The following is a 17,345-nucleotide window of genomic DNA, read 5'->3' on the forward strand; positions in this document are numbered from 1 at the left end:
AAGTATACATCTTTGGGAGTTTGAAGGGGCATTTAAAAAATAATAATGAAAGATTAATAAAAAGGAAAACCTTTCAGGATTGCTTCATAACAAGTGTGAAAAGCACCCAATGTGTACATCCCTGTTTTCTAGGTTATGTAATCAGAACTGTACATTCTTTTAAAGAGTGGTATATGCAATGGGACAGACTTCAGGGGCTTGTTAGACTTTGGCATTTACCAAAGGCACCCTGCTCCTGCCAAATAGCTGAAGCTAAGCAGCTGTGAGATGGGAGACCTCCTGGGAAGGAGCAGCTACACAGGCACAACCCGTACCTCGGGTAGCTCACATTTCCAGAACAATCTTTTACCATATACACCTGCCTATTCAGTAATGTCAAATTCAAATACATAGGGATCAGCTTACTTCTTGGCTGTATCAGTAAAGGCACACATTGTCATTTAATTCATACATAACAGTACAGTGTGTTGTTCACTTACACACTTTTTATACAATACTTTTTATACAAAAGAAGACTGCAGTGTGTTATTGCAGTTCTCATCAGGATGAGACCAAAGTGTAGTCGGTAACAGGGGACCTGCAGGGGAACGTCTCAGGTAAAAAGTACCAGCAATTGCAAATTAACAGAATAATGGAAGATAAAACCGAGGTCAGCCAATGTGGCAACACTCTCAGGAATCCCAGTCCCCACACCAGCATTTTCCTAAGGCCAGGTTCATAAAAAGCACCTGTGCTCAGATCTCTCTGCGCCCTGCAGAGGTCTTCATTTCTGGAGGCCGTGGGCTTGTGTCGAATCCCACCTCGTCCTCCGTGTCACTGGAGCACACCAGACTGGGTGCTGCAGGGACGCCTCCATCCCCCTGCTGCCTGGACACGGCACCAAAGAGCAGGGAGCACAGCTGCAAAAACCCCACAAACCCCAAACAGCAGCACCTTCAACAGCCCGTCACATGACTCTCTGACGAAGGTGAAATTCTATTTTTTAAGTAAAATTGCAAAAATCCATTGGTGAATTAAGCAAAAGTGCATATACAAGCACGTTCAACAACTGCTGTGATCAGTGTCCTTAACAAACCGCTGAGCAGCTGAGTCAGGTCTGAGGTTTGAGTCTAGTCTGCAGGCCTCTAGCCTTCTCAACAGGCCATCAAGATAAGGAGGAATATACTGGCTTTAAATGGAAGTAATACTATTATAAAAGGTTCAGGATCACACTAAACAAAATATCTATTAAAATTAAAATTAATCCATTATATTACGCTATGTCCTGGAAAATTACAGTGTTACACTAAAATATGTACACTTGTCTTTTCGGCCCACTATTTAATTTATTTTGTACTTAGAATGTACTTTGGCACCAACCAGGGGTTTTTTGAAGGTAACAAATTGCACCCATCACTGAATTAAAGAGTGCAGATAAAAATAAATACATAATTTATTAAGTGCAGGTGAATGAGCGGGTGAACGGACATCAGGGACAGGACAGAACTGGAACGTGGGGCACGGAGGGTTCTGTTCTGCTGCAGCTCTGACACCTGAGTCACACAGCACTGCCAGCATCCACTTAACCATCGCACACTCTCTCTACAGAACAGCAAGATCCGTTTTGCAATATTGATAAGCTTCTGCTTCTGGTTAAGCATTACACACAAAAGAGTTTATGACTGAAAAGCAGAGAGCAATGGTTTAGTAAAAAAATATATATCTTCCCTTATCAATCCAACATAGATTGGCAAACACAAACAACTGTAAATGTTGATGATGTAATTCCATACACATAACCTCAGGGGTCAACAGGCCAATTCATAAAGTCTGCCCAGCAAACGTGGTATTTACTTCGGACTGATGTGCGTCACTTCAAAAGGTGCAATTACGTGTCTTGCCACCGGGGGTGTCAGAATCTGGTGGTTGTGGTCACGACACAATGGGAGGCTGCCAGTGATTTTCCACTAATGCACCAGAGTACTGAATGTGCTGCTCCAATAACAGGGTGTGTCGGACTGGACTGTGTCTTGCTTCGCACTGTGTCATTTTATAACAGTCTTTCACAGTCTGGCCATGCAAACACCCATCAGGCTAAATCCATCAGCTAAACAAAATGTCATCCTACCTTTGCAACAATATCAAACTGCATTTATATAGAAGTTCCTGAAAGGATTCTCAAATCATTTGATACTGATCACCAGATGTTCAGCACCCACCTGATTGCAGGCATTTTGCACCAAAAGATGGAGGTAATTAATGGCCCGAAAGAGAGTGCTAGATTTGCTAAGAGAAGGCTATAGGATTTGCCTTGGAGGCTCCTTATAAATTATAGCCATTATTGTCATTACTGAACTGAGCCGGGATGCATTATTCATGTAGTTCAGGTGCAAGTAAATCTCCTGCAAACTTGGCAAAAAACCCAAACCTTTCTTTTGCCTTGCTTAGCAGGATGCTTGCTATTCATTAGATTGCCAACTAAGCCTGATGGACAGAAATTCACATTACATTACATTCATTGTTTTCCCGAGTGCGCTTGTAAAATTGATACCCTAATTTTCCCTATTTTCTCATTGTTTGACAAATCCTCATAACAACAATGAACCGCATCCTTCTGCTCAAGAGTGCTTTGAATATTACATTACTTTTTCTTTTTTTTATCATCATGACTGAGACATACAGCAATCTTAGAGGGGAGATTTGGGGCACTGCTTTACTCCTATGGCACAGTGGTCAGTGCAGCTGTGAGCCGTCCTGCTTACCTTCAATGCAGCTGGAGGCACAGGTGTAGCAGCGGTGGGCTGCTGACCCCTGACCTCTCCTCCATCATGGACAAGGCCCCTCCTGTGGAGGTAGAGGAGGTCTCTCATACGGGCCGGCCCACTAAAAACAGGGCTGCCCTGACTGGAGGCCACCAGCTCCCCCACAGGGCCCAGGCGGGGTGTGACGTCAGCCTGGACCAGAGGCTGGGACGCAGCCGGGCCGCGAGAGTCTGCTTCACCTCCACACCTAAAAACATGTCAGAAATGTCAGGCACTGTGAGCTCAGTCTCTCTCTCCCATTAGTAATACAGCATCACTTTACTGAGGGACGTGCTACTTGACTGCCTGAAAAAGACTATTTTGAACCGGTGCTGCAGTTCTAAGAAAGTACTCGCACATGATCAAGATGGTCATGTTGACTTCATGGGAGGTTACCGCCATAAATAACTACTTCAGTCTGATTCCAAGCAGAAGCAAGTGCCACACAAGAAATACGAGAAGACTACATCTCTCGAGTGGTCTACATTTAAAATACGGCTTTAATTGTAGGATAAAAAATGGCCGTTTTTAAACGCATGCAGTGAAGGAATGTGGTGCTGTCAGTTGGGCAGCCAACTCGCAACCTGTATGCAAATCCCCAGTGTGGCTTGGAGTTCAACTCCATATTGTGACACATGTAAAGGGTTACAGATAAAGAGGAGATTACACTGTAATCTGTAACCCTTTCCAATTTCCCAGTCTGAGTAAAGTGAAACAATATATAAATTATATATAAAATAAAATGTAAAATATATATTTAAAATAAATAAATGATAATATATTCTGTAACAATTTTACAACCCAATGTCACATTTAACAGATTTTGATTAATTCCTTTTTTAGTATTACATTCTTTTGTTGAACAGCTCTGTTCAGGAAGCATTAATGGACTCTGAGACTTAAGACATCCTCATGAATAGCTCATGATGAAATAAGTGAGTATGTCCTGCCATTCTCCAGGAGGCAGAATACGCATGTGCATGCTTACACAGACCGCGCAGTGTAGATAATCCATGTGTTTGGGTCCTGATGCATATCTGTGCCGCGTGAGGGGCTGGCTCAGCACGTGCCGGCGCGTGTGTGTCTGTGTGTGTGTGCGAGAGAGGGAGAGGGAGTGGAGAAGAACACCACGCCCCTTCTCTGAATACACTCCAGAGCGCTGGCCCTGTGCTGACAGTGCTTCAGAGCCGCACACTGTGAGCTGCAGGCCCCACTCTGTTTACCTGCACAGTCTCTGAGTTCCACATGCCTAATATAACTACAGGCACTGCTTTTCACCAGGTTTAAAATAAACCAAAAAAGTCACAATTGATTACAGTCATCAGTATCTTCCACGCTGGTCTCCGCAGCTGAAGCCGTGTCATGTGACCTTGCTCCCTTCTCACGCAATGCCCCGGTTTAGTTAGGTCTCTCTTCACTGGGATGAAAATACATTCAACCGATGTGCCTGAATATACAGTACTGTGCAAAAGTCTTAGGCACCCTAGATTTCTGTTATATAAATTTGGTCTTGGATGTTTCCTGCATTAGTGTCCCAGTAGAAAAGAGCTAATTTGAGATTTCCAAACATTCATTTTCCAAAAAATTAAATGTTAGAGAAACATGTATATTTCCTTAAATAAAGTTAAATATTAATTAATAGACCACTTTTCAGAGGACAACTTGATTGAGCCAGCCTGGGATGACCTGGAGAACCAGAAGCAAGCGAGACAGCCAGAGTCCACAGGATAACTGTGGCCATTTCATTTAGTTTTTAACTGCTTCAGTTAACTGTTAACTGAAATTTAGAACATCCTCAAAAACACCCTTTTTAAAATTAAGCCCCTCACAGAACAAAGAGTGAGGGTGGATGGCATGTCATCTCTCATCAGGCAGAGAGCCACAGTCTGTAATTATCAGTGCCCTTACATAACCAATGCTGCTTTTCCTGGATGCCTGATGTACTTTGGGGTTTCTGTTGTACTACTGTTGAACTCAGATCTAAATTTAAAAGAGCTGTATTCTTTCAAAGGAGTTGGTGTTAAAGCTGCTATTGTTGGGGAAAAAAATCACATGTGGCTTCATCTTTGCATGTGAGTCTTTACAAATACCACACAAGCTGAAAAAATCCCTCAACAGATTATAGAGGCTATATTCAGATTGCAAAAAGAAAACACAATCCTTTGATATGAGCAAATTAAAATGATATATTAATGCAAAAACAGAAAACTACATTGAAACAGATAGAAAATAGACAGCCCGCAGCCACCCTTGTATGTGATAAATGTGTGTGTGTCTGGGTGCACTCAGCTGCCAGCATCAGCACCGAGTGATTTGAGCTGGACTGCAGTGTGCGTGGGCAACCCAGATGTGCTGTGATGCGCAGCAGAGCCGGCTGGGACCGGTGTGAGCCTCTTCTCTGGCTCAGAGTGCAGACACTAATACGGAGAGCCACTCTGACATCACAGCCCAAGCCAGAAGGGTCACTAGCGGTTACGAGGCGTACAGATGGTACTCAGGGCCCTGTTGCAGCACTGCCTTGCCCCACATAGACAGACACCTTGGTCTGTCACAGAGCTGCGGTAAGCCCTGCAGAAATGAGGCAGTGGGTGACTGGGAGCTGAAGGAGCTGAGGGAATGTGTTTTTTTAGTTTATTTTTTTAAACTTGCTTTTACTATCAAATGATTTGCGCCTGTCTGTGTGGAGTCGTGTGAGGTCGTGTGAGTCGTATGAGGTTGTGTGAGTCGTGTGAGGTTGTGTGAGCTGCAGCCACTCCATTTTAGTGAGTCAGCAGGGAGGAGCCTTGTTCTGACTCAGACAGGTAAATTTCACTGGGAGCCCTTCACTGTACAGCACCACTGAGGGGACATTCGGCCTGTTGAAACTGTAACCCGTTACCTCCACCCACACCTCTGCTGGTGGAGGCGGTGGAGAAGGCGAGCAGGGCGGTGACTGGGTTTACCCTGGTGCAGCATGGGTCTTGGCCTCTTCCTGGGGCCCTGCAGCCTGGGAGGGGGTTCTGCTCTCCGGGTCAGCCAGGGTGGCTAGCACCACGCTAGCCTCCAGCACCATGTCCACCACAGAGAAGGACACCGGCCTGAGAGAGCAGAAGGACAGCCATCCCAAAAATCCAACAACACCCAAGGGAACCTGTATTTACACTCCAGTCACACTCCTTTATACTGCCCCAGACCTTTGCTTAATCGTCTCTTTCCAGCACCTGCCCCAGAGTTTGCCCTGCATGTGGGTAACTAATCCTAAGCCTAGAGTCTGAGCTCTCTGACAGTCTGAGCAGCCCATTCACCCTGGCTCTTGGAGGTCACATAATAAAGTGGGTAACTCAGAGGGCAAGACAGCAATTTCCCTCTGCTCAAATGGTCTAAGGCAGTATGCCCAAACAGGGAACTTACAGCCTCCAGCTGCGGTGTGCAGCACTTTGCTACAATGTATGAAAGGTGCTGTACAAAGGATTCTGCAGCTTTCAGCATGAGCGAAGCTGACTGAAACCCTACCATCTCTGGGTGATGCTCAAGCCAACTGTGCATCACCCTGTGATATGCCACTCAACAGCCTATGATCAATATTATCAATATTATTAATAACAATATTCCATCCATCCATCCATCCATTATCTTAACCCGCTTATCCTGAACAGGGTCGCAGGGGGGCTGGAGCCTATCCCAGCATACATTGGGCGAAAGGCAGGAATACACCCTGGACAGGTCGCCAGTCCATCGCAGGGCACACACACCATTCACTCACACACTCACACACTCACACACTCATACCTACGGGCAATTTAGACTCTCCAATCAGCCTAACCTGCATGTCTTTGGACTGTGGGAGGAAACCGGAGTACCCGGAGGAAACCCACGCAGACACGGGGAGAACATGCAAACTCCGCACAGAGAGGCCCCGGCCGACGGGGATTCGAACCCAGGACCTCCTTGCTGTGAGGCGGCAGTGCTACCCACTGCACCATCCGTGCCGCCATAACAATATTCAAAAGGAAAAATAAAGGAAAAAGTACTTACTTCCCTGGTGATCCAAAGTGGATGGCTACAGGCAGACAGTAGGACTCAGCGAAGGACAGCAACCCCTAAAAACAGAGATTCCCCTTTATCAAACTTAACGGTGGTAGCTCTGGGGTGGCATATTACAGAGAGCGGTAGCTGCAGCAATGGTACAGGCCTAGAGTCAGGACTGGGCATTTGAAATCAGGGATGTTGGATTTTCCCTTTTGTCTGTGGTGGATCTACTCCCGGTTTTATTCTACAATTGATGGTGGTTGTTGGCCTTAATCAGTGGTCTCTCGGCTCCTCCTTTGTAACTATGATGAAAAGGCCATCAGCTTAAACACTCATCCTGAACCATGACTGGTCAGATGTAACTACAATTTATAAAGTATAATTTCTAACAGGGAGTTGCTAAAAAGATGTTAAATGTTAAATGTTTAATAAAGTGACTTGGGCATTGTGCAAGTAATATATAGAGTCAAAAACAAAAACAACCTACATGATGCTGCTTTCTGACAAGATCCACGGTAAGCAGAGGGCAAATTTATCACTAGTTTCACTGAACCCCAGGGTCAGAGGTCATGGTAAATCATCATGTGAAGCTGTACTTTCCTACCCTGGCACCAGCAGCCCATGCTGGGAATGTCCCTGTAACTCAATGTGACAGGTAGGCAGCTGAATTATGCAAGCCAGGTCCACCTGCCCAGTGGAATCAGGGCCAGACAGAATCCCGCAGCGATCGCATGGCTTTGCCTTGTAATGAGTGCCTACGCTAAGTGGGGGTTCCACTGCCATGCGCTGATCAAACAGGGTCTGGGGAAACCAGGGTAAAGGTCATGGGACAGAGGGTGCAAACTCATCAAGCAGCAGGTAGCCCGTTATCCCATGATTAATGCTCAGTGTGCTACCCAAAAATAACCAAGGGACGAGGTGCTTCTGGACCCTATAGTGCACCATCAGAATTAGAGTCATTCAAAGGAACAACAAAGAGCAAAATATTTGAAGGGACTCTTAGAGGCCCATACACATATTTCTGGTGTTTTTGAGCTTTTCATATCATCCTCAAACTTTTGGTTTGTGTTCCATACTGAATCAATTAAAAACTAAATAAAAAGTTGATAGAAGTATGCATATTTTAGGATCAAACTGCTATTTGACGTGTGTGGGCCTTTAACTACTTTTCAGATGTCGCTGTCAATGAAGGAGTGCCATCGAACCTGCACAAGGTATAAACTGAACATGACAGAAGCTGGGACTCTACTATTAAAAATAATTGAATGCTTTACATTTTACACCACAATCAACTATTTTTACAGGTTACCTTCTATATTTTTGTTGTTTCTTTTCTTGGGGAATATATCCCAAGAGTAACCGTCCTTTTATCACACGGATTTCATACACACATATACTTCAGTACTGTTTTTGGTTGTCAGAAACAAGAAGCCCACATTCCCTGTCCAACGTGCCCCAGTGGGCAGGGAAGAACTCATGCCCAAATCTGATTTGGGATTTCAGTTTCAGTTTCAGAGGAAAGATTAGAGTTTTTTGGGGTAGTCAAACCACCTGCAAACATGCCTACTCTTGCTTGGGCTGGGTGCTCCAAAATATAATGAGTGAAAGCCCAGCTCATAAATATGCCCAAATAAGCTCCAAAGCATACGACCCATCCTAAAATAACCCCTTACCCTCAGCTCCTTCAGACAGAAGGTTATGTCAGAGTCCACTCCGACCTGGAAATAGTCAAACTCCTCTGGGTGCAGGGACATCTCTGTGTGCATGCCCCTCATGAGCTCTGCTCCAAAATAAAGAGGCTGTCATGAGACCAGGCACAATGCAAGCACCAGCAGCCATTTCTCCAAGACACACTGTGTGATTTCTTTAACAGTTCAAAACTGAAAGAATTTTACGGTTCTGAAACAGAGCAGGTTAATAGAAATTAAAAAGATGCAAATAATAAGTCAACATAGAGATGGAACTATCTCAAACCCTTATCCTCTTCGTAGAAATTCTTCACATCCACCCTCATCGGAGACAGTGTCAGGGTGACCTCCTCTTGGTACACAGGAAAGTGCATTATTATGTCTCCAAGAAGTCTGGTTAAAAGCAGGTGGGAAAAAGAGGACTGTTATTATGTAATTTTCACACACCCTACTGACAACTATCATTCTCTGAAAAGCAGCTTTTCTCTATAAAATACCATTAGGAAAAATTAGTCTTCAGCTTCAGTCTGTTATATTTTCTGTTCTGCATGAACCAGTGAATTCATGTTAAATCATGCAGTCAAAGAAAAGGTCACTGGCTGTATTTCCTCTATTTCATCCAATTTCAACACTATTTTACAAACAACGTCACCACCTGAGAGGCGCCAGGCCAGCGGTCAGCATGTTCCACAAATACTTTTCAGGGGAACACAGACACCTGCTCACATCCACACATCATTTACAATTAAAACAATATACATCATTTTATAAAATACTACATACTACTGCAAACTACTACTACTACAAAATTCCTAATTGTCTTCAGTTATGTAGGCAAGTGTGACCTATGAGCTCCTCACCTGGCCTGGGCCTTGAGAACATTGGGACAGAGATGGACCTGGAACACAGCCTGGAGGGGCGCACACTCCTGGAACCCCAGATTGTGTGTTTTGGTGATACCTGTGTCGTCGGGGCAACATAGGGGCAAGCTGTACTAACACCTTCTGTAAGCAACACATTAATTCAATAACCACACCCAATAACAATACTGACTGTGTGCAATGTGATTATAATGTGGACTGTACTAAAGGGTTCAACTGAGGCAAAAAAGAAGAGAAAGAAAGCAAACAGAATACACACCCAAAGAGGGAAAAAAGTCTCATATTGCATTTGCATGCAACAACGTTGAGAGCAGTTAATTCTGATGGAGAATAAACTAACTTCCACTGCCCTCTCCTGTTTACTCTATGCCATGAAAAGAATAATCTGAAAAATCTGTACTGATTTAGTTTAACTTTTGGCCAAAGAAGGCAAGGGTGTAATTATTTCAATTGCTACAAATGATAAATTATGCCTTTGTAAAAAAATAAGCATGGCTGCAAAGGAAGACCTCAGTGATTGGCCGATTGTTGAGGCACATTTCACAGGAGCTCCTGGAACCGAGGCTGTGTAAGTTCCTGATGATTCATAAGCAGTGGTGTATTCATAAGCAGGACAAAAGCGCATAATCCAGAATTGAGATATCCATGAATTAATTCAAGGCAAAAAAAAAAAAAAAAAAAAAAAACTGCTGATACCATCACAGCAAATTGCAAGCTGGACAGAGCAGGCAGTTTAATAAAAAAGACCAGTATATAATTCATGAATACATTTGTGCGTTGGCTTTGTGTCGTATGTTTTTAAGGATGCCTACCATGCCTGCAGAAAAACTGGAAAATCACTCGGCTGTCGGGGAGGCTGATGGATATTTTGCACCGCTTCACGTTGCGCTCGATGGTAGCTAGGCAACGGAAAAGTGGCAGCACTGACTGAAACAAAGGAAGTGCACACCTGTCATACCTAGCGGCCCTTTAAAAGTCCTGCATTTGATATCCCTCTATCGTCATTTATAATTCATGCTTTAATGTGTACTGTTTCATGTACTTTTTTGGCCATTTATTAATAAGTAACGTTATGTTCCTTGTTTATGTCCTGTGGGTTAGGCCAAAGACAAAGTTTACATTTACATTTACATTTACGTCATTTGGCAGACGCTTTTAATCCATAAGGTTCCCTCTCTACATGTAGAGAGGTCAAAGTTACACAGAAATTGACACATTTTGGTCAGGTATGTACCTTCATGGCCAGTTTGCACTTCAGATCCTTGGGGTCATGGGGTAGATCTGCTTCTTGCGTATAGTGCTGGAAGAACAGCGGTGAGAAAAGGAAGTAGGCATAGGCGGAGTGGGCCATGTTCACTGACCTCATTGCCAACTGCAGAGGGAAAAATGCAGGGGCAAAACTGAACACTGTCACACAACTTCAACTGAGAGTCACCCACTGGTTTAGATCTATCAGGCACTGGTGCATGTAGCTGCTGGAGCCAGAACCAGTCACATATACTGAATTTAGATAACAATGTTGCAAAAAACAGGTTTTATGTTGCATGAAACTTTAAGGTGATCAGACCCTAACCCTAACCCTTTTGGAAACCTAGGTTTATTGCTTATTCTTGATGCCACTCACTCCTTTCTCCAGAGGGTCCAGCCACACTTCATGGCCAATGCGTGACAGCGCATGAAGGGCCTTCCCAAACACTGCCAATAACAGGGAGACAAACATTTTCTCGCCAGCATTGTGTACATAGTAACAAAATAATACGTGATCCATTTACTCGTTAGGTTAAATGGCGAACGACACTAAATACCAAAGGAACCTTTACGTTTCGTCAAAAATACGCATGTGGTCACAATAACGTTAGGCTAGCTAAGTTAAGGTTGTTAAGCACTGCCTCGTCAGTCTACTAACTAACTACTAGCTAGAGAATGAGCTAACGTTAGTCACCAGAACAGAGCAAGTTAACATATAAAACTACGAAGCCACATTCAAATGAAAGAATAAATAAATAAACTTAACAAAATGACAAGCCTAGGATAGTTTTATCCGCCAAATTGCCTAACCATAGGCCTAGTTACCTTTCACGTTGTTTCCTTCAATGACGCATTTCATTTTGACAATTTAACGTTATCTCTATGCTTTGTCAGAAGCTCTCACCGTTTGTGACAGATTTAGCAAGTTTTTAGACAGTTATAGCTAGCCAATGTTACTAATGAGCTATGTTAATTAATAAAACCAACGTCTAAAGTCATTTTGACTTGACATTGGTACATACAACAAAGAATGTTAGCTGGCCCGTCAGTTTCGTATCCTCGCGCCTTGGGTATGCCACAACCACACACCTGTGGCGGGATGCAAGTCACGGAAAGGCAACAGATTTTTGACCTTTGAATCAATTTGGTCGGTATTCTTGAAAAGGAGATAAATCCTATAATCTACTCTTTCTTGTTCCATGTCCGATTTTGAGGATCTTAACTAGTTCAAGCCAGACGTACCACATTTCACTTATCTTAAAGGTCCATACCTACCTATCTATTAGGCCTATCTTGTTTCAAAATGTAAGTTAGGTTTGAAAGTGTATTTAGAAATTATACTGCTTTCCTGAAAGTCTCCAACGACTTACCATCGTGGAACTAACGCAACGTGCTTCAGAATTCCTGTCAGCAATTTGGAAACTAGGAATTTTCGCCGGTAGTCAATAAAATACTTATAAAATAACGAAAGCATAGCCTATAGTTTATTTGTCGTGATATTTCCATAAAACGTTGCTTATTTTTTCAGAATTGAACTTAAAGTAGGCTAATTTGTTAATAATATGGCCGACATAACGTTACATATGGAAGGTTCTATAAGAACCGTTTAGCGTCTGTGGCCCAATTTAAGTGTGTTGGCTTTTTACATGGCACCACCTAGTGGCCTCTAGGGAACTATTCTGTATCGGCTTGATCTGAGAAAAGCAGGACCTGAAACAAAGGTTGGTCCCTTGAAATAGTACTGATGTGAGCAATATGATTCTTAAAAGGGTCACATCCAGTGACATGGTCTATCGTTAAACAAAACCCTATGTAGATTTGTGGTTACTATGCTGTCTGAAAATCTATCTAATGCAACCAGTTGGTATGCCAATGGGTTCTTATTTAAGTCAGATTTAGTCACTTGAACATGGGAGTGGACCCTGCAACCCTGACCATGTGGTGATGAGCTACGAATGTTGAAGGATAGTGTTCCAGAGTTACACCCTTCTGATTGCCATGCTGATTGTGAGTTAAGGAGACATGCCCACGCCCACTAGACGGCAAAATGACAAATGACTCAGGTCAGTTCGCAGAGAAACTAGTTTTCGGTTTTGCTGTATTTTTGATTGTAGTGTCACACATAGCTTGTGTGTAATACCGTGTTCCTGCTAAAAATATATAAAATGTCCAGTTTTGAAATTGTTTATTTCATAGTATTGCATGTAGTACATTAACATACATTCTTACTGGTCAATTCTACTATTTTGTATCTCAGTCTTGAAATAAGGAGTCTTTGTTTTAGAATGTGTCTGATTAGGTCTCTGAGTGTATTTCTTCCTGCTCTATTGAGAGAGATCTCATATTTTCACTCAGAAACTCTTCTCCAGTCTTTTCCTGCTTCCCTGGAGGGTCTTCCCACCGTTTTGCAGCTGTAAAATATTTGTAATGTTCATTAAAAAATGTGTTAATTAAAATGTTTTAACACACACACACTCAATGCTCCAGGCATGCATACACACATACAGTGGTATGCAAAACTCCGGGCACCCCGGGTCAAAAAGCCTTTTACAATGAATATCTAAGTGAACAGAAGTGAACCTCACCTCTAAATGGTACACATGATGGTCCCAGTGGTGTACTACAGTTTCAAAATAATAAAAAAGGAAAAAGGCCCTTGCAAAAGTTTGGGAGCCCTGTTAGTTAGTACTTTGTACTAACACTGGTAACTATAAAAGCTTGCAAACGCTTTCTGAAGCCAGCTAAGAGTCTTTCAATTCTTGCTTTTGGAAGTTTCCTGGTGGAACACCTCTAGCTCAGTAATATTCTTTGACCTCCTTGCATGCATGGCATGTTTGAAATTGCTCCACAGATTTTCAATAATTTTCAAGTCTGGGGACAGTGGTGGCCATTACAAATCCCTCATCCGGTTTTGGAATAGTGGAGGCACTTTATGGTTGATTTCAAGGCATGCTTTTGATCATCCTCTTGCTGGAATACCCAACTTCTCTTCACCTTTAATGTCTGGACTGACCTTCGAACATTACCCTCTAGAATTTCTTTATACTAGGTGGAATCCATTCTACCTTCCACTCGCACAATATATCACAAAAAAACGTTTTTATCATTTGTAAACAGTACAAAATAAAAATAAAAAGCAACCTTGCTTTAAAATTTGCAGAAAGGCCTGTACCATTTAGAGTATAGGTTTGCTTTAGATCACATATAGATTCATTGTAACAGACATTCAAGCCAGGGGTGCCCATATTTTTGCACCCCACTGTACACATTCACATATGATAAGAGTTGGTGAATACCGTATAGGTACAAAAAAAAGTTCAGAGTAATGGCTGAATGCATAAAAGTCAGGTACAGAAGGTAGCTTGGTGAGCTGGGTATCTCGTGTTTCACCCACTGAAGACCTACTCCTGTTACACTTGCCTTTCAGAGAAGTGTTTTGTGCCACTTGTTCATTCGTTTTTATTATTCTTGTTCCTCTTTCATTTGAAGTATTAGATACTGTCCTACAAATCAAGTCACAAAAGACAGGATTAAATAGTGATGCAATATTAAAAGACTGTTTCAGACATTGTTTATAAAAATGAATGCTCTTGTCCCTTGCATGTTTCCAAGCATTTTATATTTCTTATAGATGGAATGGTTTTTCACCTCTTCTGACTGTTGCTAATGCTGGGTAGGATGATCTTCCCAGATTGTCCTGCAGCTGCATGTCTGGTTCGATTTGGCTTGCTACTGTCAAGAGATCGGGAATTTGTCTTATTGCCCGATTCAAATGTGCACTTCTTTTTTAACTGTGGAGTTCTGTTTTCTCTCAATCCATTTGGACCTAGGAAACCAAGAGAGTTTCATACAGTATGTGAAAATGTCCTGCCATGTAGTGTCAGAGGCAGTGTCAATTTAACTCGGATGTATAGTGCCACGATTTCTTCTATTATTGCATATTTGTCACAATGAATGGTTTCAGATCTTTAGATAAAATGTAATATTAGACAAAGGGAACCTCTGTAAACACAAAACACATTTTAAATACCTTTTTTTTCATAGTAATCAAGCACCAACATCATCCTCTTTTTCAATAAATAAATGAAATATTAGTTTTAGGTTTTAGTCCAGTTCCCTTTTTCTAATATTGCATTTTGTCTTAAAGAGCTGAAACCATTCAGTGTGATAATATGCAATAATTGGCAAATACTTTTTCAGTAAAGTCCCATCCCATTCAGGCAGGTTATATGTCATACATGTATGAAATATTGCAAACCTGCTCTGATACACCGGTGTAACACATTAAGGTAGTGTCTTTTCATCAGTTTCTGCATATGTTCTGTGCTGTAGACATTGGCAATGCTGTACAGGTAACGCTTTTGCCCATATGTCAGGCTAGGATGCTGAAAGGTAAACAAGATATGGTTATTAATGCTAATGCAGTGTTATGTAGATATTTGCGAGTCATTCAATATTGCAACAACCATAGAAAAACATCCAATTCCAAACAAAATATTTTTCACTCCAGAATGTATGCGGGAACAAAAAATGAAAACAAAAGTGAATGATCAATTCACAAAGATTGCAGAAAGGGTACAGCTTCAGAAAATATCACACATTATGTTCAAGCAAAAAAGCACTTGTAGGGAATATTATGAATATGAATTCAACGAAAATTACAGAGTAGGCATTACTAACACCTGTTTAATTGTGTAGCGATGGAAGAGGAAGGATCTCATGAACTCCAGAATGAGCAGAGGTACAATATATTACTGATGACTCACGAAACTACCAATCAGTATTTTTTGCTGGTGAGAAAATAATTTTGTTAGTTGAGACAACTCCATTTTAGCTTCACCAATTACGAAGCTTTGCTTTCCGATCAACAGAAAAAGGAAACAATGCATTAAATTGCAGCAAATAGTGTGTGTTCAAAGGGCAAACTTACGGTAAATATCCATTGGATTACCTGTAAAAATGGGGCAGCCATTAAGGATTTTGGAATATTAATAGTTTTAATCTGATGGGCTTCCGACATCTGCTGTGGAGGGGCCTTGAAATGGGATCTTCTCTGGCCTCTCACACTGGTATCATGACCACTCGACAGACTGTCCGAACCTGTCATTGACAGTTAAATGACAATAAAATATATTTAATTCATACCATGCATAAATCAGCATTTTTATTATTTCCTGATGGCAACAATTGACATCATTTTGTTGAATGGTGATTTGATCAATGTAAAAATAAGAAAGGTCAGTATCATAAATACAAATTATTTTACTCATATTGCGCATCTGTAACACGTTATTCCTAGCAAATGGGCCGTTGTGATGTCACTGAAAACATGGCAACAGCTGTATTTTCTTTTCTCTATGCAGAGAGAGCGCGGCTTCTTATTACAGTCAATTTCCACTGCCCCTATTCACAGCTCACCAGGTGTACCATTACAAGTAACTGCACACCAGTACCTCCTCGTAGGAAATTCGGTTTCACGTAGAACGGCGGCTCAAAGTAGAAGTACTTGGAAACTTGGAAACATCCTGGTAAAATAAATAACATGCACTTACACATACCTACATATTTGCCCCTTTGTGGACAAGGACCTGCAGACCTAGGAGCAATAATAGTAAAATTAACAATATGCTAGTATTTATAGTGAATAGAGAAAAAACGTATATAAACATGAGCATAAAATGTATGCGTTCAGAGTCGACTACAATGGCTAGCAATACCATTACAGTAGGCTAACCTACAGATAATTTAACAGCAAAGAAATACCCTACAGATAAAAATAACCCACAGGCAGCTCAGCATATGTTATAGCTGCATAATTTCTTAATGACAACAATACAATATGACACTTAAAGACAAAAATAAAACATGTGACACTTGATATTTCCAAAGCCCAATCGACACAGCTAGTTTCTGTTAGCAGAATTACGGACTACTTGACCTATCCTTGATAAGGTTATCCATGCTTACCTCGTTGCTAAGTAGCGACTGTTTTCGTGTTGAATTAGATGTTCCCCGTTGCAGTTTTCCTCCACGAATGTCACTTGCTTTCTCATTATTTGTCTTTTCGCAATATTTTAATAGTTTAGATTTCGCAACAGCGTTTGTACTGTGTCTTTTACTTAACGGGAAAAGTCGTGTGACAGAAGGGACGTAAACTCCACGAAGGACTCCCTCGTGCGCCTGCGTACCTGGAAAAGCGATGCAATAATTCCTTGTAGAATATGATCTCATTCAGTTACATACACAAACCATAAGCTGAAAAAACCATTCCAAATCGGTCGGCACTACAGATGGATATTAAAATGAATATATGTTTAACAGAAACATATTCAAAAGCATTGTTACCCTTGTTTTCCAAGTAATATCTGATGCATCCAGAATGGAAATTTAGGAGAAACAGGAAGAAAAGGAAAAATTAAGGAAAGGCAGACAAAAATAAGCAATTGTGTGAAGCTGCGTGTCTGATCATGGTAGTTATTTCTATATAAAACCCTTAAAATTGCCGAATTCTTAAGCCTGTACAGGAGGAAGGGTTCCGGGTGTCCAAACACCTGCCCTTTAGCCCCAAGTGTGCAGCTTTGATTTTATAAAAAAATAAAAAAATAAAAAAATATATAATATAATTTTCGTAATGTATATATTCTATACAATAATTGAGTGTCATAATACCGTTTGGTGCTATTTTCTCACTTTAAGCACCAACTTCATCAAAAGTCTCTGTATGGGGATATGCCTCACCA

General features: G+C 41.6%; 2 protein-coding genes across 3 annotated transcripts; both read right to left on the minus strand.

Annotated features, from left to right (window-relative positions):
• Window positions 1-595: 595 nt before the first annotated feature.
• rad9b (RAD9 checkpoint clamp component B) lies at window positions 596-11,569 on the minus strand. Its single transcript, XM_061259437.1, has 11 exons — window positions 11,431-11,569; window positions 10,982-11,052; window positions 10,592-10,729; window positions 10,170-10,284; window positions 9,337-9,436; window positions 8,763-8,869; window positions 8,462-8,568; window positions 6,795-6,859; window positions 5,723-5,857; window positions 2,742-2,988; window positions 596-899 (listed from the first exon to the last, which is right to left on the minus strand). The coding sequence occupies exons 1-11, from the start codon at window positions 11,462-11,464 to the stop codon at window positions 735-737; spliced, it is 1,284 nt and encodes a 427-aa protein (XP_061115421.1). The 5' UTR covers window positions 11,465-11,569; the 3' UTR covers window positions 596-734.
• A 1,290-nt stretch (window positions 11,570-12,859) lies between these two features.
• LOC133140047 (uncharacterized) lies at window positions 12,860-16,730 on the minus strand. Of its 2 annotated transcripts, none has more exons than XM_061259582.1 (6): window positions 16,573-16,730; window positions 16,164-16,201; window positions 15,557-15,705; window positions 14,864-14,990; window positions 14,254-14,431; window positions 12,860-13,016 (listed from the first exon to the last, which is right to left on the minus strand). In XM_061259582.1, the coding sequence occupies exons 1-6, from the start codon at window positions 16,656-16,658 to the stop codon at window positions 12,953-12,955; spliced, it is 642 nt and encodes a 213-aa protein (XP_061115566.1). In that variant the 5' UTR covers window positions 16,659-16,730; the 3' UTR covers window positions 12,860-12,952. The 2 variants fall into 2 exon arrangements, 1 of the variants encoding a protein (XP_061115566.1); XR_009709979.1 differs by lacking the exon at window positions 12,860-13,016 and adding an exon at window positions 14,026-14,108.
• Between the last annotated feature and the right edge of the window lie 615 nt (window positions 16,731-17,345).

The sequence above is a fragment of the Conger conger genome, chromosome 11, assembly GCF_963514075.1.
Source record: "Conger conger chromosome 11, fConCon1.1, whole genome shotgun sequence".
Classification (NCBI taxonomy): Eukaryota; Metazoa; Chordata; class Actinopteri; order Anguilliformes; family Congridae; genus Conger; species Conger conger.

Bases quoted from the DNA above. Each gene is read 5' to 3' on its own strand.
- rad9b (XM_061259437.1), bottom strand. From the start codon at position 11,464: ATGAAATGCGTCATTGAAGGAAACAACGTGAAAG. The intron at 8,870-9,336 runs GTGAGGAGCTCA...GCTTTTAACCAG, and splicing joins GTTCTCAAGGCCCAGGCCAG to ACTTCTTGGAGACATAATAA. The intron at 8,569-8,762 runs GTTTGAGATAGT...ATTTTGGAGCAG, and splicing joins TTTCTACGAAGAGGATAAGG to AGCTCATGAGGGGCATGCAC.
- LOC133140047 (XM_061259582.1), bottom strand. From the start codon at position 16,658: ATGAGAAAGCAAGTGACATTCGTGGAGGAAAACTGCAACGGGGAACAT. The intron at 16,202-16,572 runs GTAAGCATGGAT...TATTGCTCCTAG, and splicing joins AGTCGCTACTTAGCAACGAG to GTCTGCAGGTCCTTGTCCAC. The intron at 14,432-14,863 runs GTTTGCAATATT...TTGGTTTCCTAG, and splicing joins ACACCGGTGTATCAGAGCAG to GTCCAAATGGATTGAGAGAA.